General features: G+C 40.6%; 1 protein-coding gene and 1 pseudogene across 1 annotated transcript; both read right to left on the reverse strand.

Moving 5' to 3' along the window:
* Window positions 1-202: 202 nt before the first annotated feature.
* LOC121706265 (cytochrome P450 2J2-like) lies at window positions 203-5,163 on the reverse strand. Its single transcript, XM_042087875.1, has 9 exons — window positions 4,929-5,163; window positions 3,226-3,388; window positions 2,956-3,105; window positions 2,645-2,805; window positions 2,102-2,278; window positions 1,666-1,807; window positions 846-1,033; window positions 553-694; window positions 203-387 (listed from the first exon to the last, which is right to left on the reverse strand). Exons 1-9 carry the CDS (start codon window positions 5,121-5,123, stop codon window positions 212-214), a joined length of 1,494 nt encoding a protein of 497 aa, XP_041943809.1. The 5' UTR covers window positions 5,124-5,163; the 3' UTR covers window positions 203-211.
* A 438-nt stretch (window positions 5,164-5,601) lies between these two features.
* LOC121704895 lies at window positions 5,602-13,437 on the reverse strand (annotated as a pseudogene).
* Window positions 13,438-14,425: the final 988 nt, after the last annotated feature.

The following is a 14,425-nucleotide window of genomic DNA, read 5'->3' on the forward strand; positions in this document are numbered from 1 at the left end:
TTACATGTTGCAAAAGCCTAACCTAGATTCAGTAATTCTTGTGTAAATCCCCATTTCATGTTTAATTTAATTTCAGCTGAACACTTTCAGGTTATGCCTGATAGTTTAAAGTAGAGTTGATTGGTGAATTGCTCAAGTACAAATAACATATAATATGTGTAATATATTATAATATGTGTAATATATTACAATCTTATTACAGTTGATCATCTCAACGAGGAACAGCACAGAGACGATAGGGCTGGGGGCTGTGAGTGGCTCCGAGTCGAAAATCCAGACTGGGTTCTACTCCCTCTGGTGCTGAGAAGGAGAACCGTTGGAGGAGCGAGGTGAAGAACAGGAACAGCTCCATTTTGGCCAGCTGCTCTCCCAGGCACACTCTCTTCCCTGAGAAAAGGCGAAGAGAATCACAATAAACAACAACAAACAATCAATACGCAAAACAGTGTAGTTCCAACAAAATAATTTCATGAGCTCATGTGTGTCATTATTACTGACTTAAGTCTACAGTGGTTTGAGGCTCATTTCTGATGTGTTGCGTTCAATACACACCCATAGAGAAAGGCAAGAAGGCCTCCCTCCTCCTGAACTTCCCCTCTGTATCCAGGAAGTGACCTGGGTCGAAGGTGTGAGGAGTCTCCCATTCCGTCTCATCAAACAGAACAGATGTCAGATTGCCCGCAACCATTGTGCCCTGCAACCAGCGCAAAATCATGGTAATTAAGCATTTTTGTTTTTTTTTATTATCACACTTCAGCCATTCATTCAAGATAAACCTCCACTCTTATTGAAAGTTATTTGACAGAAGACCATTTTATATGCAGTACAATGTGCCTATAGATCACCTTGGGAATGATGTAGTCGCCAACTTGGGTGTCTTTGGTAGCAGATCTGCCCACGTTTAAAGGCAAGATGTTTCCAAATCTCTGGGTTTCGTGGATCACAGCATCAGTGTAAGGCATTCTCTCCCTGTCAGACAAGGAGGGCTGACGAGAGGGTCCAACCACGTGGTCGATCTCCTCTTGCACTTTTCCTAAAAATTACGTACAAGAAAAAGTTCTAGTCAATAATGTTTTACAAATCTGCCAAGAAAAGGCCTTTGAGCATCTCACTGTCGTCGCTATCTTGCTAGGAGAAGTCCATGCAAGTTGATTACCGAATGCAGCACAAGCTACTGTCAATGGACTCAAAAGGATGTGAGTTCGGTAATCAACTTGTACAGACTTTCCTCTCACAAGATAGCAGCGAACAGAATAAGAGCAAGGTAATGAATGCACTGACTGCACAAACAATCCCTTTTTATACTGTACACTTTCTATACACTTACTTAGTCAAAAATGCTTCGGTTTATCTACAGGGACCCTCTCTACAGTATCACAGAAGTGTAATGATATGTTGAGCCTTGTCAGTGGTCAGTAAGGATTTACTTTGATGTAGCAATTTGCCCCCAAGGCTGTTGCTATATGCTCTTTCCTTGCAGAGGCATATTCTGGTCAAACTCAAAACTACTTTGATTTACGCTGTTTAGCTCCAGACTGGGTCAGCGAAAGTTTACACACATTATCATCCAAACAGGTTGTTTTTAGATCTGACTTTTCCTTCAAATCTGAGCAGAGCATCTCTATTTTATTAAATCTCTTAATCTTGAATATCACAAATACTCACGCTGTATCTCAGGATATTTGATCATGTAGAGGAGCCCCCAGTACAAGGTAGTAGATGTGGTCTCAGTTCCTGCTACAAACAGGTCCATAGTGCAGAAGCACAAGTTCTCCAAATTAAAGCCTGCTGCTTCATCATCCTTCCACTAGAGAGAGAGAGTGAGAGGCAAGAGAAAAATAGCAGTAAAGTGTGATGGGGAGATGGATGTTAGAACTAGAACAAGTGTGTCAATAGAGGGGCAAATGAGTAGATGAAGAGGATATGTGTGACGGAGATCATTAAATGCTCTGGGGTGAGGGAGCGAGATAAAAGAAATCAGACATGATATGTATGGCTGTATATTTCCAGAATGATTGTTGACTGGGTTCAGGTACTAAATCTGATAGTATAATACCATATTTTTTTTGGAAAAGCACATGTGATCTCTTCGTAAACTCACCTTTTCCATTTCTCCAAGGAAACAATCAATGTAGTCCCTATGGTTTGAGGGATCATAGGTTGCTAGGTGGTCCTCAATTATTTTCCTTACAAAGGCAATCACTTCATCCCAAAGAGAAAATATTTTCCTATGTGGGCCAGGCACTCTACGCAGTAGCCATGGGAACATGTTGTACATGTTGAAGAAGGAAAAGAAAGGTTTATTTCATAACGGACCGGTCTACGTTTCATTTCCTTAAAGGTGCTGTCACTGGTTGCACATGATGTTGTGTTTGTTTATCTTTATGTTTATATTTAAATTTCTACACTCTGCACATTATATTTTAACCAAGGACCAAACAAAACACACCAGAGAGATAGCCCACCCCTCCCTTCAGTATTCCCATAGAAACTCCACACAGTGTTTTGTTTTTGTTTAGGAAACTATGTTTCCAGTTTTCGGTGCCTGGGCTGCCTACAGAGACCATGTTTTTTTTTTAGAATACTCACGAGATGGGCAGCTGACTTAAAATATAAAGAGCTGAGAGTGTGAGGAGAAGATCACCTGGGCCCAAACTCCTCCCTCTAGGTAGACAACCTCATTGATGTTCTTCAGGAGAGACTGGAATTCGCTGTTGGAGTACTCAAAACGGTCCCCGAACACCAGCACACAAATGATGTTAGACACAGCATTGTTAATGAGCCATTGTGGGTCAAAGACTTTACCTGCAAAACCAAAGTAAAAAGAATGTAATGTATCTATCCAAAAGAATGTACTTTATTTACACAGATTATTAACACACACTAGGTATCAGGTTTAAATGATTATATATATATATATATATATATATATATATATATATATTGATCAATTACCTTGCTCATCAATAAACGCTTCATTTAGATATCTACATTCTTGAAAAATGGAGGGTTCAAGACTTCTCTTTCCTAATCCAAAGTTTCTCAGGGTGTGAAGAGCAAACCTTCTCTGCTGTTTCCAAGCATATCCGTTAGACCCAACCACCCCTAAGCAGAGAAACCAGACAAAATGATGAAAATAACAGAACAGTATTTAATTGTGACATTGTGTACACATAGTCAAAACGGGATCTTCATCAATCTACTCGTTCTTTGGTGGAAAATCACCTTTGTCTCCCAAAACATCAGCAAATATAGGTAAGGATGGCCGATCAACAAAGTTTTCTCCTTGGAGGACATATGCTTCTTTCACTAGCTTATGTCCATTGATAATAACAATCCTTGGTCCAAAAAATCGAATACTGAAAAGGGGGCCATATTTTTCAGCAAACTGAAAGACACAATATCATTGCAGGTATAAAAGATAGAATAAATCAAATCAGAATTTGGTGACATTCTTGGGATTATTTAAAATAAAGGTCAAATAGAGGAATGATATGACAGAGGGGTTAACATGTAAACCAAATGTTGCCATTTAATCATATCTTAATTTATTTTTCAGTAACAGTATTTGATGTCTAGTAAGGAAACAAAAATATCAGTCATGGTTCTGAACACACCATAATATATCAGTAAGGACAAAAGGCAAGTGTGGTCCAGCTGGCTTACTGGCAGGCAGCCTTTTCTGTAAATACATTCAAATGAGTTTGGCCAGGGTATGAATTATCTTATTGTCTTGTAGTATACAGTTGTGGCTGAAACTGTTCACACCCTTGGCATTGACAAAAATGATGGTGCCCCTTCACCTAATAGTGTGTTGCTACTCTTCCTGAGCAAACTGCTCTAGCCGACTTGAGTTTAAAGGGTGACTGCATGTTTAAACTCAAGATATGTTCAATGGGATTTAGGCCTGGGCTCACAGAAGGACAGAATAGTATTTGTTTCTTAACCACTCTTGGCGTTCTCAGTGTGTTTTGGGTCATTGTCCTATTGGAAGACCCACGATGGTCTGAAGGTAGGTAGAAGTGCAACAGCTAGAAATTCCTTGTTTTTTGGTCTAAACGGCATACCCAAATTAAAACTGGTACAGCTCCCATATACTTTGACACTCAGGGGTGTGCTTTTTTTGTCAGGGGTGTGCTGTACTTTTTTCCCATCCAAGTCAAATATCTGTAAACTGACACATTTTTTTTTTTACAGGTATGTCTGTGCTCCATTTGGAGACTTCAAAAGGGACTTTGGTTACCAAGACTGCATACTGAGTTTCAAAGGCTTAAAACTTGAGAACCCCATTGTCTAGAAACACAATCTTGATCTCTAATGAAAACTAACACTCTGGACATTTGGATTTGATGTCAGTCAAGCATAATCACACAAAACCCATATTTTCTTTTATTCCGCCTAAGAGATTTATAATAGAAAAAGGGCAAACAAAGTTCTCTGGCAAACTTTTTTATATATAAATATTAGAATAGTGCAAAACTGAACTGTGCAAAATACAAAAAAACACACACAAACACACAGATGAATGACACAAAAATGTGATGTCTATGAAGTGGAACAGGAAAGTATGCTTGGAGCTCCAGTGGAATTTTGATTTAACCGTTGATGTGCCGTAAGAAAGGTTGGGAATAGGCACCCACCAGCCCAGCACTAAACTCCGAGCGTTGTAAACAAAAAAGGATATTTCAGGCAGTAAAAACCCCGGTAAGAACCAAACTAGATTTTGTTCAAATCCACACACCTATGGCTACTGAAAAATGTTAGGTTAATTTATCAAATGTTATTTTGAAGTATTAAAACACATCATTGTTTTAGAATTTTCGAACGAAATGGTAATTGGCACGTTTACGTATATTCTGAAGATTTAACTATATACCCTGTGGTAGAATTGACAAACAATGAACTTGAACTTGATGTGCAACACTTACCGTGGAACACTGTAGGTGGAATTGCTTGAAGTCAATGTGATGCAAGTCTCCAATAAAAGGCAATGACCACGGTCCAGGAGGAAAATTCTTAGGTCGTTTGGTTTTGATGTAGTCAAACAGTAGTAGGAAAATAGAGAGAAAAAGCAAAAAACTCTTGATGTCAAACAGTTCAAAAATATGAAATATTGCTGTCATTTTGCTGACCTGAGAGATCTGTGTTGCTCTTTGCCCTGGACCCAACTCGTAAATTCTCATGCAACAGAGAGCAACAACAGGAAGTGATGAAATAACAATATAGGTTGCTGGGACATCATTTTTTGTTGTATTTTTTGTATTGTTAGAAGATTCAATGAGTTTCGAAAGAACATAGGCCTACTTAACATTACATTTGGTTGATTTAGGACATTTAAAATGTTTTCCTTAATTTTTATTGGTGGATTTATGAACAAAAGATATGCATTCACACAGAATGAATTGCATAATTTTATTAATTTTCCAGAAAATATCACATCTCTGCCACATTGATTTACTCATAGCTGATATGGAATTATTATGGTGGAAGTTTTTTGTTCTCTCCCTATGATATGCTCTATATGGACAACAGCATTGGGACACTTAAAACCACTGAATTTATGTAGTAAACAGGAAGGGGTCACCAGAGCAAACAGATGTATGATGCTTACTTTTTATTTCAGAAGGGTGCAGCAAATGTGTTGACATGTTGTGACATATTTGTGCCACCAGAGGGCCCACTTGTTAGTTGATTTTTTCTGAAGTTAGAACTTCCTGCTACATTGTTTCCTTTTGTTTACAGTTTACCCATAGTCCTAGCATGAATTAGGGTGAAATGATAAATGACTTTGATTGAAAGAGATTTTTTTAATCCTTGGTTTGATGTTTAAGAAAAATATTCTGAGCCAGTCTTAACAGGCTTCACAGTTAAAGGATTGCTGCGTATTTGATGTTAAAGGTAGGCCTATTACTGAGGAGATGTGAAGAAACAACAAAGCCTTGTTGCAAAAGCCTGACCAAGATTCAGTACTCATGCAAAAAAACTAATTCTTGTGTGAATCCCCATTTCATGTTTCATTTAATTTCAGCTGAACACTTTCAGGTTATACCTAACAGTTTAAAGTAGAGTTGATTAGTGAATTGCTCAAGTACAAATAACATATAATATGTGTAATATATTACAATCTGGAGTCATAACAATACAGGTCAGATTTAATGAGCACAGCATTTTCAGTTGATCATCTCAACGAGGAACAGCACAGAGACGATAGGGCTGGGGGCTGTGAGTGGCTCCAAGTCGAAAATCCAGACTGGGTTCTACTCCCTCTGGTGCTGAGAAGGAGAACCGTTGGAGGAGCGAGGTGAAGAACAGGAACAGCTCCATTTTGGCCAGCTGCTCTCCCAGGCACACTCTCTTCCCTGAGAAAAGGCACATAGAGAATCACAACAAACAACAACAAACAATCAATACACAAAACAGTGTAGTTCCAACAAAATAATTTCATGAGCTCATGTGTGTCATTATTACTGACTTAAGTCTACAGTGGTTTGAGGCTCATTTCTGATATGTTGCGTTCAATACACACCCATAGAGAAAGGCAAGAAGGCCTCCCTCCTCCTGAACTTCCCCTCTGTATCCAGGAAGTGACCTGGGTAGAAGGTGTGAGGAGTCTCCTATTCCGTCTCATCAAACAGAACAGATGTCAGATTGCCCGCAACCATTGAGCCCTGCAACCAGAGCAAAATCTCATGATAATTAAGCATTTTTGTTTTTTTTATTATCACACTTCAGCCATTCATTCAAGATAAACCTCCACTCTTATTGGAAGTTATTTGACAGAAGACAATTTTATATGCAGTAAAATGTGCCTATAGATCACCTTGGGAATGATGTAGTCACCAACTTGGGTGTCTTTGGTAGCAGATCTGCCCACGTTTAAAGGCAAGTGTTTCCAAAACTCTGGGTCTCGTGGATCACAGCATCAGTGTAAGGCATTCTCTCCCTGTCAGCCAAGGAGGGCTGACGAGAGGGTCCAACCACGTGGTCGATCTCCTCTTGCACTTTTCCTAAAAATTACAAGAAAAAGAAGTTCTAGTCAATAATGTTTTACAAATCTGCCAAGAAAAGTACTCTGACTCAAACTCTGACTTGTCTCTCATCGCTATCTTGCTAGGAGAAGTCCATGCAAGTTGATTACCGAATGCAGCACAAGCTACTGTCAATGGACTCAAAAGGATGAGAGTTCGGTAATCAACTTGTACAGACTTTCCTCTCACAAGATAGCAGCGAACAGAATAATAGTAAGGTAATGAATGCACTGACTGCAAAAACGATCCTTTTTTATACACTTTCTATACACTTACTTAGTCAAAAATGCTTCGGTTTATCTACAGCAGCGTTTCTCAAACTGTGGGTCGCGGAGACATGCCAGGTGGGGCGCGAACTGACGTGAAAAACAGGAGTTTTTTTAAATTTTTTTATCTGTAGCCTGGGCCCAGGTAGCACCCGATGCGCAATGGACGCACTGTGTTATTCACAGGGAAGCGCTCGTGTCAAGGCAGCTTAGTTAGTCCCGACCTAGGCTACATGAGATTTTGAACGTTGTTGTGAGAGTGGTGAATTTCATCAAAACCCGGCCCTTAAAAGCGCGTCTATACCGCACTTTGCGAAGAGATAGTAGCTGACCAAAAGGCTGTACTGTTTCACAGCGAAGCAAGGTGGCTTACTCGAGGTACACTGCTGTCGCGCGTGTTTGAGCTCCGAGTCGCCTCTTCTTGGAGGAAGAGCGCATGTTTGAATCTGCAAGCACGTTCACTAATGAACATTTCTCGACGAAGCTGGCAAATAAGATTACTGCATTCACCAAAAAAACTTGAGCATGGGACAGGCGCCTTGATCGCGACAGTATTATGCCTTTGAGATTTCTGAGCGAAATCGCTGAAACGTCTGATTGGGAGGCACTCTTGTGATCCCATGTAGCCAATTAAACAGTAGGCCTACATCACATCCCTGCAAAGTTTATTTCAAAAATATTTCCCAACCAGCAGTGCTCAGTATGACTGGGTTATGGATCCATTTAATGCTGCGTGTTGGTATTTCATTGAATATATTGTACAATGCTGTAAAATGGCCTATGCGTCCTAATATGTTGCTGGAAAACAGAAATATGTGTGTTATGTATTTATTATGACCGCCGCTAGCGAAGCGGTCATATAGGGATTGTCAAAGTTTTTTTTTTTTTTTTTTTTTTCCATCATCTACTTCCTGAATTTTTGGTCAACGATACCCGGGACACCGAACCACCGGGGCACATGAAATTTGGTGGGTATGTAGCCCCACTAGACTGACGAGAGGGTCCAACCACGTGGTCGATCTCCTCTTGCACTTTTCCTAAAAATTACAAGAAAAAGAAGTTCTAGTCAATAATGTTTTACAAATCTGCCAAGAAAAGTACTCTGACTCAAACTCTGACTTGTCTCTCATCGCTATCTTGCTAGGAGAAGTCCATGCAAGTTGATTACCGAATGCAGCACAAGCTACTGTCAATGGACTCAAAAGGATGAGAGTTCGGTAATCAACTTGTACAGACTTTCCTCTCACAAGATAGCAGCGAACAGAATAATAGTAAGGTAATGAATGCACTGACTGCAAAAACGATCCTTTTTTATACACTTTCTATACACTAATATGTTTTTACGGAAACATTTCTTTTCGTCCCTTTTTTACTGCAGGTACGTTAATCTTATAATATCAATAAGGACCTAGGTAATGTTACCGTTAGCGTTGGTTGAGTGATGGAGGCGAATTTGATTGATTGCATTTGTAGAAAACTATAAATGCGGTTATACCAAGCAAATTGATAGCAGCACTGTAATTGTATCTTTCGACTGTCATTTGTTGCACGTGCTACAAAAATCATTCTGTGCAATGGAAGATTTACCAACGTTACACCGGTCTGATACAGTTTTGCCTATACATGCGTGAGACTGAGACGCCTGTTTATTTTGTTTTAAGTGTGTGCAGGGTGTGAGAGGGGAATCGATGTGCTTTGATTCCAGCTTGGTAGTTGTAGTCTGTGAAATTAAAAAGCACGTGTGTGTGAAGTATCCAATGACACCTTCATTTTATTATGGCTGCTTTAGCAACACACCTTAAGCTACTGTATAGTGGGTCCCATTTAGAAGTGGCTACTTCATTCGCGCTTTCCTTGACTCATGGAGCTGTGTGAATTTTATTACAACTTTTCGCCACGATATGGCAGTTTAAGTCCGCTTGATACTGTAAGGCGTAAGCCATTGGTTTCCAAAGGAGATTTTATTTGTGTCGCCAGCATAGCCTATTGACAATTTATGTTGTAAATAGGCCTACCTTATAAGCCTACCTGTAGCTTAGGGAAGGATCTAGTTTGTTAGTTACAGTTTTGTCATAACTCCCTGATGCATTTTTGCATTTAGAATAGCCAGAGCGTGGATATCTCAATCGGAAAATTAAACAAGATCGGGTGCCTATGGACTAGGCTGGGTGAACCTGCCCGCTATTTATTTTTTGATTTCTTAAAAGATTGAGCTTGGTTTGGTGAAAGCCAGACTAGCCATGGACCTCAGTTACACAATGCAAGGGAACATGAATCAGCCTATATTTGCACGAACAATAACGGACAACAGCTCTTCAACTTTGGCCCGTTAAAATGTGTATGAACAGTCTAGCGACGCATTTCATCAAGGCCCATTTGGACATGTCAGTTATTTGCACCACTGGTTAGATGTAAAACAGCATTTCGTTTCAGACTACTGTTACTTAATTTGTGCATTAACAATAACGTTTCAGACTACTGTTACTTAATTTGTGCATTGACAATAAAGTATTACATGAACTAAAGATGACTAAAATCTTATGTAGAAGAAGAAACATTCACAAAAAATCCATCCATCCAAAAATGACCTTTGTTTTTGATAGCTGTTGAAAACGGCATGGAACTGACAGAGATGTTTTTGTTTATAAATAAATAAATAACATTATGCTGATACCTTTTGCTTTTCCCAAATACAATGTAGCCTACAGGTGTAAGTGACCTTTCAATCCAGTTGCAATGGATGAACTGTGATGAACTGCCCTACTTGTGATTGTTTAGAGATTTTAAAGGTTTTATAACAATGCTACATCTTCTTTGGCTATTCTACAATCTATTCACCTTTTCAGCACCAGTAGGCTACTTTCTGTGCAGCCGCACACACACACTCAGGCATGCCAAACAAGCATACACAAAAGTTTCAAGAGTGGGGGATGGAGTAAAATATGGAGACAAATTGAAGTGTGATTTATTTTCGCGGAACAGATGCAGGACTGAGCGGCGGTCATATTTTGTACCGCTATGCGGTACATCTAGTTTGCCAAGTTATTGTCATCATGCATTTTGTAAAATGCCCTATGAAAACTCCCCATAGGACTTTGGGTTATCCAAAATGCATACAGTAGGCTACTGGCAATCAAATGCCTACTGCATATGAACCCCTTATAAGCATAATCTTGGCCTATGAAAGGTAATACTCTGAAGTTTCATGCTTGCATTTGGATTGTAGGCTACTTCAGGTTCTGATATAACTACACTAAATATGGAATAATTACAAAAAATACAAATCTTTACAATTTCTATTTCAATTCAATTGGTGTGTATAAGATGGGCTATATTTCTGCACAACTAATATTGGATCAACTGTTGACCTAGCTGGTGATGCTAGTTGCGCGTGTAAATCCTCACACCCCTAACCTTAAGAACGGCTCTAACCGCTGAGTTGGAAGCTTGGGCTTTTAGCTCAGTGGTTAGAGCGCTCGACTCCCATGCCGGTGTGTTGAGGTGGCGGGTTCGAGGGCTGTGAGCGGCGGACGAAACAACCTCTGGAACATCTGAAGGCATATTATTAAACAGCAACAAAAAGTTGTAGTATTATTAATGAAACACCCCCATTCTCGCAACCCGTCTGACCAGCCACCCCTTTAAATTGTCGACGGGGAATGTCACTCTTGCCTGTCCTCAAAACTTGAGAGCCCTGTTCTTAGGTCGTTTGGTTTTGATGTAGTATAAAAAAGAGAGAAAAAGCAAAAAGCTCTTGATGTCAAACAGTTCAAAAATATGAAATATTGCTGTCATTATGCTGACATGAGAGATCTGTGTTGCTAGGGCAGGCTGCCTGTGTGTTAGCTAACGAGTGACTGCTGCTCCCACCCAACTCGTAAACTCTCATGCAACAGAGAGCAACAACAGGAAGTGATGAAATCAGGGACGCAGGAGATATTTTGAAAGTGAGGGGGACCAGGGGTGCTGTGGCGCAGCAGGCTACAGCGCCCGTACCATATACGGGTGCCCACAGGGACCCAGGTTCGAATCCGACCTGCGATCATGTCCCGATCCCACCCCGTCTCTCTCTCCCACTTGCTTCCTGTCACTCTCCACTGTCCTGTCCAAATAAAGGCAGAAAGCCCCAATAATATAATTAAAAGAAAAGAAAGTGAGGGGGACCAAATTGTGAACAAAAACCCATAGTGAGATCAGATTTATTGGATCACCACCTCTGGCCCAATTTCGACCATCATATTTTAAACTTGCCAGAATATTAAGATAATCATCTCACAGCACAACAGCAGATCTGCCCTCAGACCAGCTTCTTGCTATGTGCAATTCTACTTTTTTTTTTTTTTTTTTCAGATTTATTTCACACTACTTGGGCCAATGGTAGAATCTATCTATAAAGCAAGAGGCGTCTGTGTGTGTCTGTCTGTGTGTCTGTGGCACGCATATCTCGCTGACCGTTTGTCAGACTGATTTCAAACTTGGCAGGTGTCTTGCTACGGGCATGAGTAAGTGTACTGCCAAACTGCCAGAAATTGTTTGAATAAGAAATGCAAAAGATATTGTTAAATATATCGGTAAAAGAAGCACATTGGCTTTCGCCGCTAGCCACCCCCTCTCCCACACAGCACTGTACTGTAAGCTACCAGTGAGGATAGAAGCAGGGCTTTGGCAGAACTGGATCAGTGTAGGTTACATGGGTAAAAACTTAAGCGCAACATGTGTTAACATGTCTGACCTCAACAATAAAGACCCCCTGTATGTGGTTTGCTTGCATAAAATGACTCCGCGGATTTTTTTGCAACAACACGTCATAACACACAGGTATGCAGTGGCTCTTCAAAATGATGTAAAAAATGATGTGCAATAAACGGACACTTCGAATACTTTGGACTGTCTTTAGACTTTGAATAAGCAAACGACAATTCCAACGGCAAGGTCCTAAATTGAAACGAGCGATAATGGTCCCAAATTAAAGAATGTCTCAGAATGCCACACATGCAAAGCATAACCAGCGACAAGCAACGAGTGGCAGACAGATTGTGATGTCACTTATAGGCCACCAGAGACTGTTTTTGAGTCACACCGTTGCAAATTTCATATGATGATGCATCATTCCACAAAATGGTTTGTTTTCTCTATCATCAAGTTATTCAATAGGCTATATAGCCTTGACTCAAAACAGCTGTTAGGAATATGTCATTTTGATTTGTAAAAAATATCACATGCAGCCATGCTTAAATTCTGCTCACTTCACATTTATTATATTATTATATTATCTGTATTCATTATTGAATGCTTACCTGGAATTATGTTCCCTATCATCCTATTTTTAAAGCAGGCCTACCTGCAGGCATATAATTGGGCTACAGGAATAGCATGTTTGAACGGCCACTGCACTAGTAGGCTACTCTAAAAGCAACATGGGATGTTGATATTTTATGAAGCCATGAATGAATGATTATGACTATGATCCAAACATAGGCTACATGATCAAATAGCCTAGTTAGGCCTACTTAAATTGTCTGGTATAAACCAAATCAACTCTCCACTATGTGTTTGCAGTTAACATTTATTGATGCAACGTTAACAAGTTACCAGTCCAGAACACACAGAAAATTGCAACAAGTTGCCGTTATAATCAACTACTATTTATTCCAACAGCATTTAAAGAAACCATTTATAAAATTGAATAAATAAGAAGTAAAATAAAATGCTGTTACTGTAGTAACTGTACCACATTATCCCAAGCTTCAAAGAACTCCTCACGTCTGTGACAGGCAGACGTGACACCGCTAAATTCTCAGCTTATTTAAGACCCCACACTGAACGTGTAAGAACGCTAGGCCTATTGTAGCGGGGCTCTACAGTCAAAATGTCAAATGAACTGTCTGGGGGCGGGGGTTGTGCGTGTGTGTGTGTGTATGCTTGTGAGACGTTCCTCCACAGGTGCTGCCGATAATGGAGACAATTGACAAGACCCGTGATTGGTGGCTGGAGGGGATAAAAGCTGACTCGGCCCTCTCATCGGTGCGTTCCCTTTATCTGCAACAGGCGCCCGGATACTCACGCACCGCAACCCACGAGAGCCGAGACCTCGGGATTACCGCCTCTGACTTCCCAGCTACAACGGCGAATTGACCAAACATCCGTTCGGACACCGTGAGGGCCGCAAAAGGATTATCCAACGCACCCGATTCTTCACGTGAAGGAAAGTAATTGTGCCGTTGTCTTGTGAGTGGGTTTTACCCCGCGATTTATTGTGGCTACCTTGCTGATTCACTTCCTCCTCCTCGCAGTTCCTGGTGGAGTGCCGACTGTTGACATTCAGGAAGGAGCATTGGCGACGAGAGGCGCAAGCTACCCTGTTTCAGTGCGAGCGACAAGGAGGCCGAGGCGGCGGCGACTTCCTGGTTCTGTGTTGTGGATTACGAACTGTGGGCTGGGTCGTGAGTGGTTGCTGGACTATTCATTCACCCTCTGTACAATCAATTGTGTGTTACTAGGCTGGCTATAGTTAAGATAGAAGGTCAGGCTGCTCGCTACAGTTTCTTTAGGAGTGTGTGCAGGGTGGGGAAATCCATTGTGTAAACACTACTTTAACGTAGTAGCAATTAACTGTGTGTGCGTGTCACCCTTTGGATTAACGTGTTGTACTAGTTCGATTGAATACTTCTACTATTTACATTTGTGGCTATTCTGCCCTTGTTTTCACAATAGTGTGATCTTTTGTGGGTGCGTGTGATGTGATTTTGTGCACGAGTGTGAATCGCTAGTAATAGGCCTACCTGCGTTAGAGTAACTGTGACTATGATTTCTCTCCCCTCAAGAGGGCGCCAGATCCTCCACACTGGTTTAAAGCAGTATTGTGTAGCTGCTTGCACTTAACTAGCTGCTATCCCTAGATCTTTCATACTGGTTTGAAGTAGTTAATTGGCTACTGGCCCTAGATCTTCCACACTGGTTTAAAACAGTATTTTGTAGCTGCTGACATTTTAACTAGCTGCCATCCCTAGATTCCCCACACTGGCTTGAAGTAGCTAACTAGTTACTTTCTCTAGATCTTCCACACTGGTTTGAAGCACCAGGACCTAGTTACTTATACGTATATGTATTGGGTGTTTTTATATGCCTTTT

Source organism: Alosa sapidissima, chromosome 3, assembly GCF_018492685.1.
Source record: "Alosa sapidissima isolate fAloSap1 chromosome 3, fAloSap1.pri, whole genome shotgun sequence".
NCBI classification, from domain to species: Eukaryota; Metazoa; Chordata; class Actinopteri; order Clupeiformes; family Clupeidae; genus Alosa; species Alosa sapidissima.

Excerpts from the sequence above, each read along its gene's own strand:
- LOC121706265 (XM_042087875.1), bottom strand. The coding sequence starts at position 5,123 with ATGACAGCAATATTTCATATTTTTGAACTGTTTGACATCAAGAGTTTT. Across the intron at positions 2,279-2,644 it reads AGGGAGGAGTTTGGGCCCAG|ATGTACAACATGTTCCCATG; the intron begins GTGATCTTCTCC and ends TCCTTCTTCAAC. Across the intron at positions 388-552 it reads CTTCTTGCCTTTCTCTATGG|GGAAGAGAGTGTGCCTGGGA; the intron begins GTGTGTATTGAA and ends GCCTTTTCTCAG.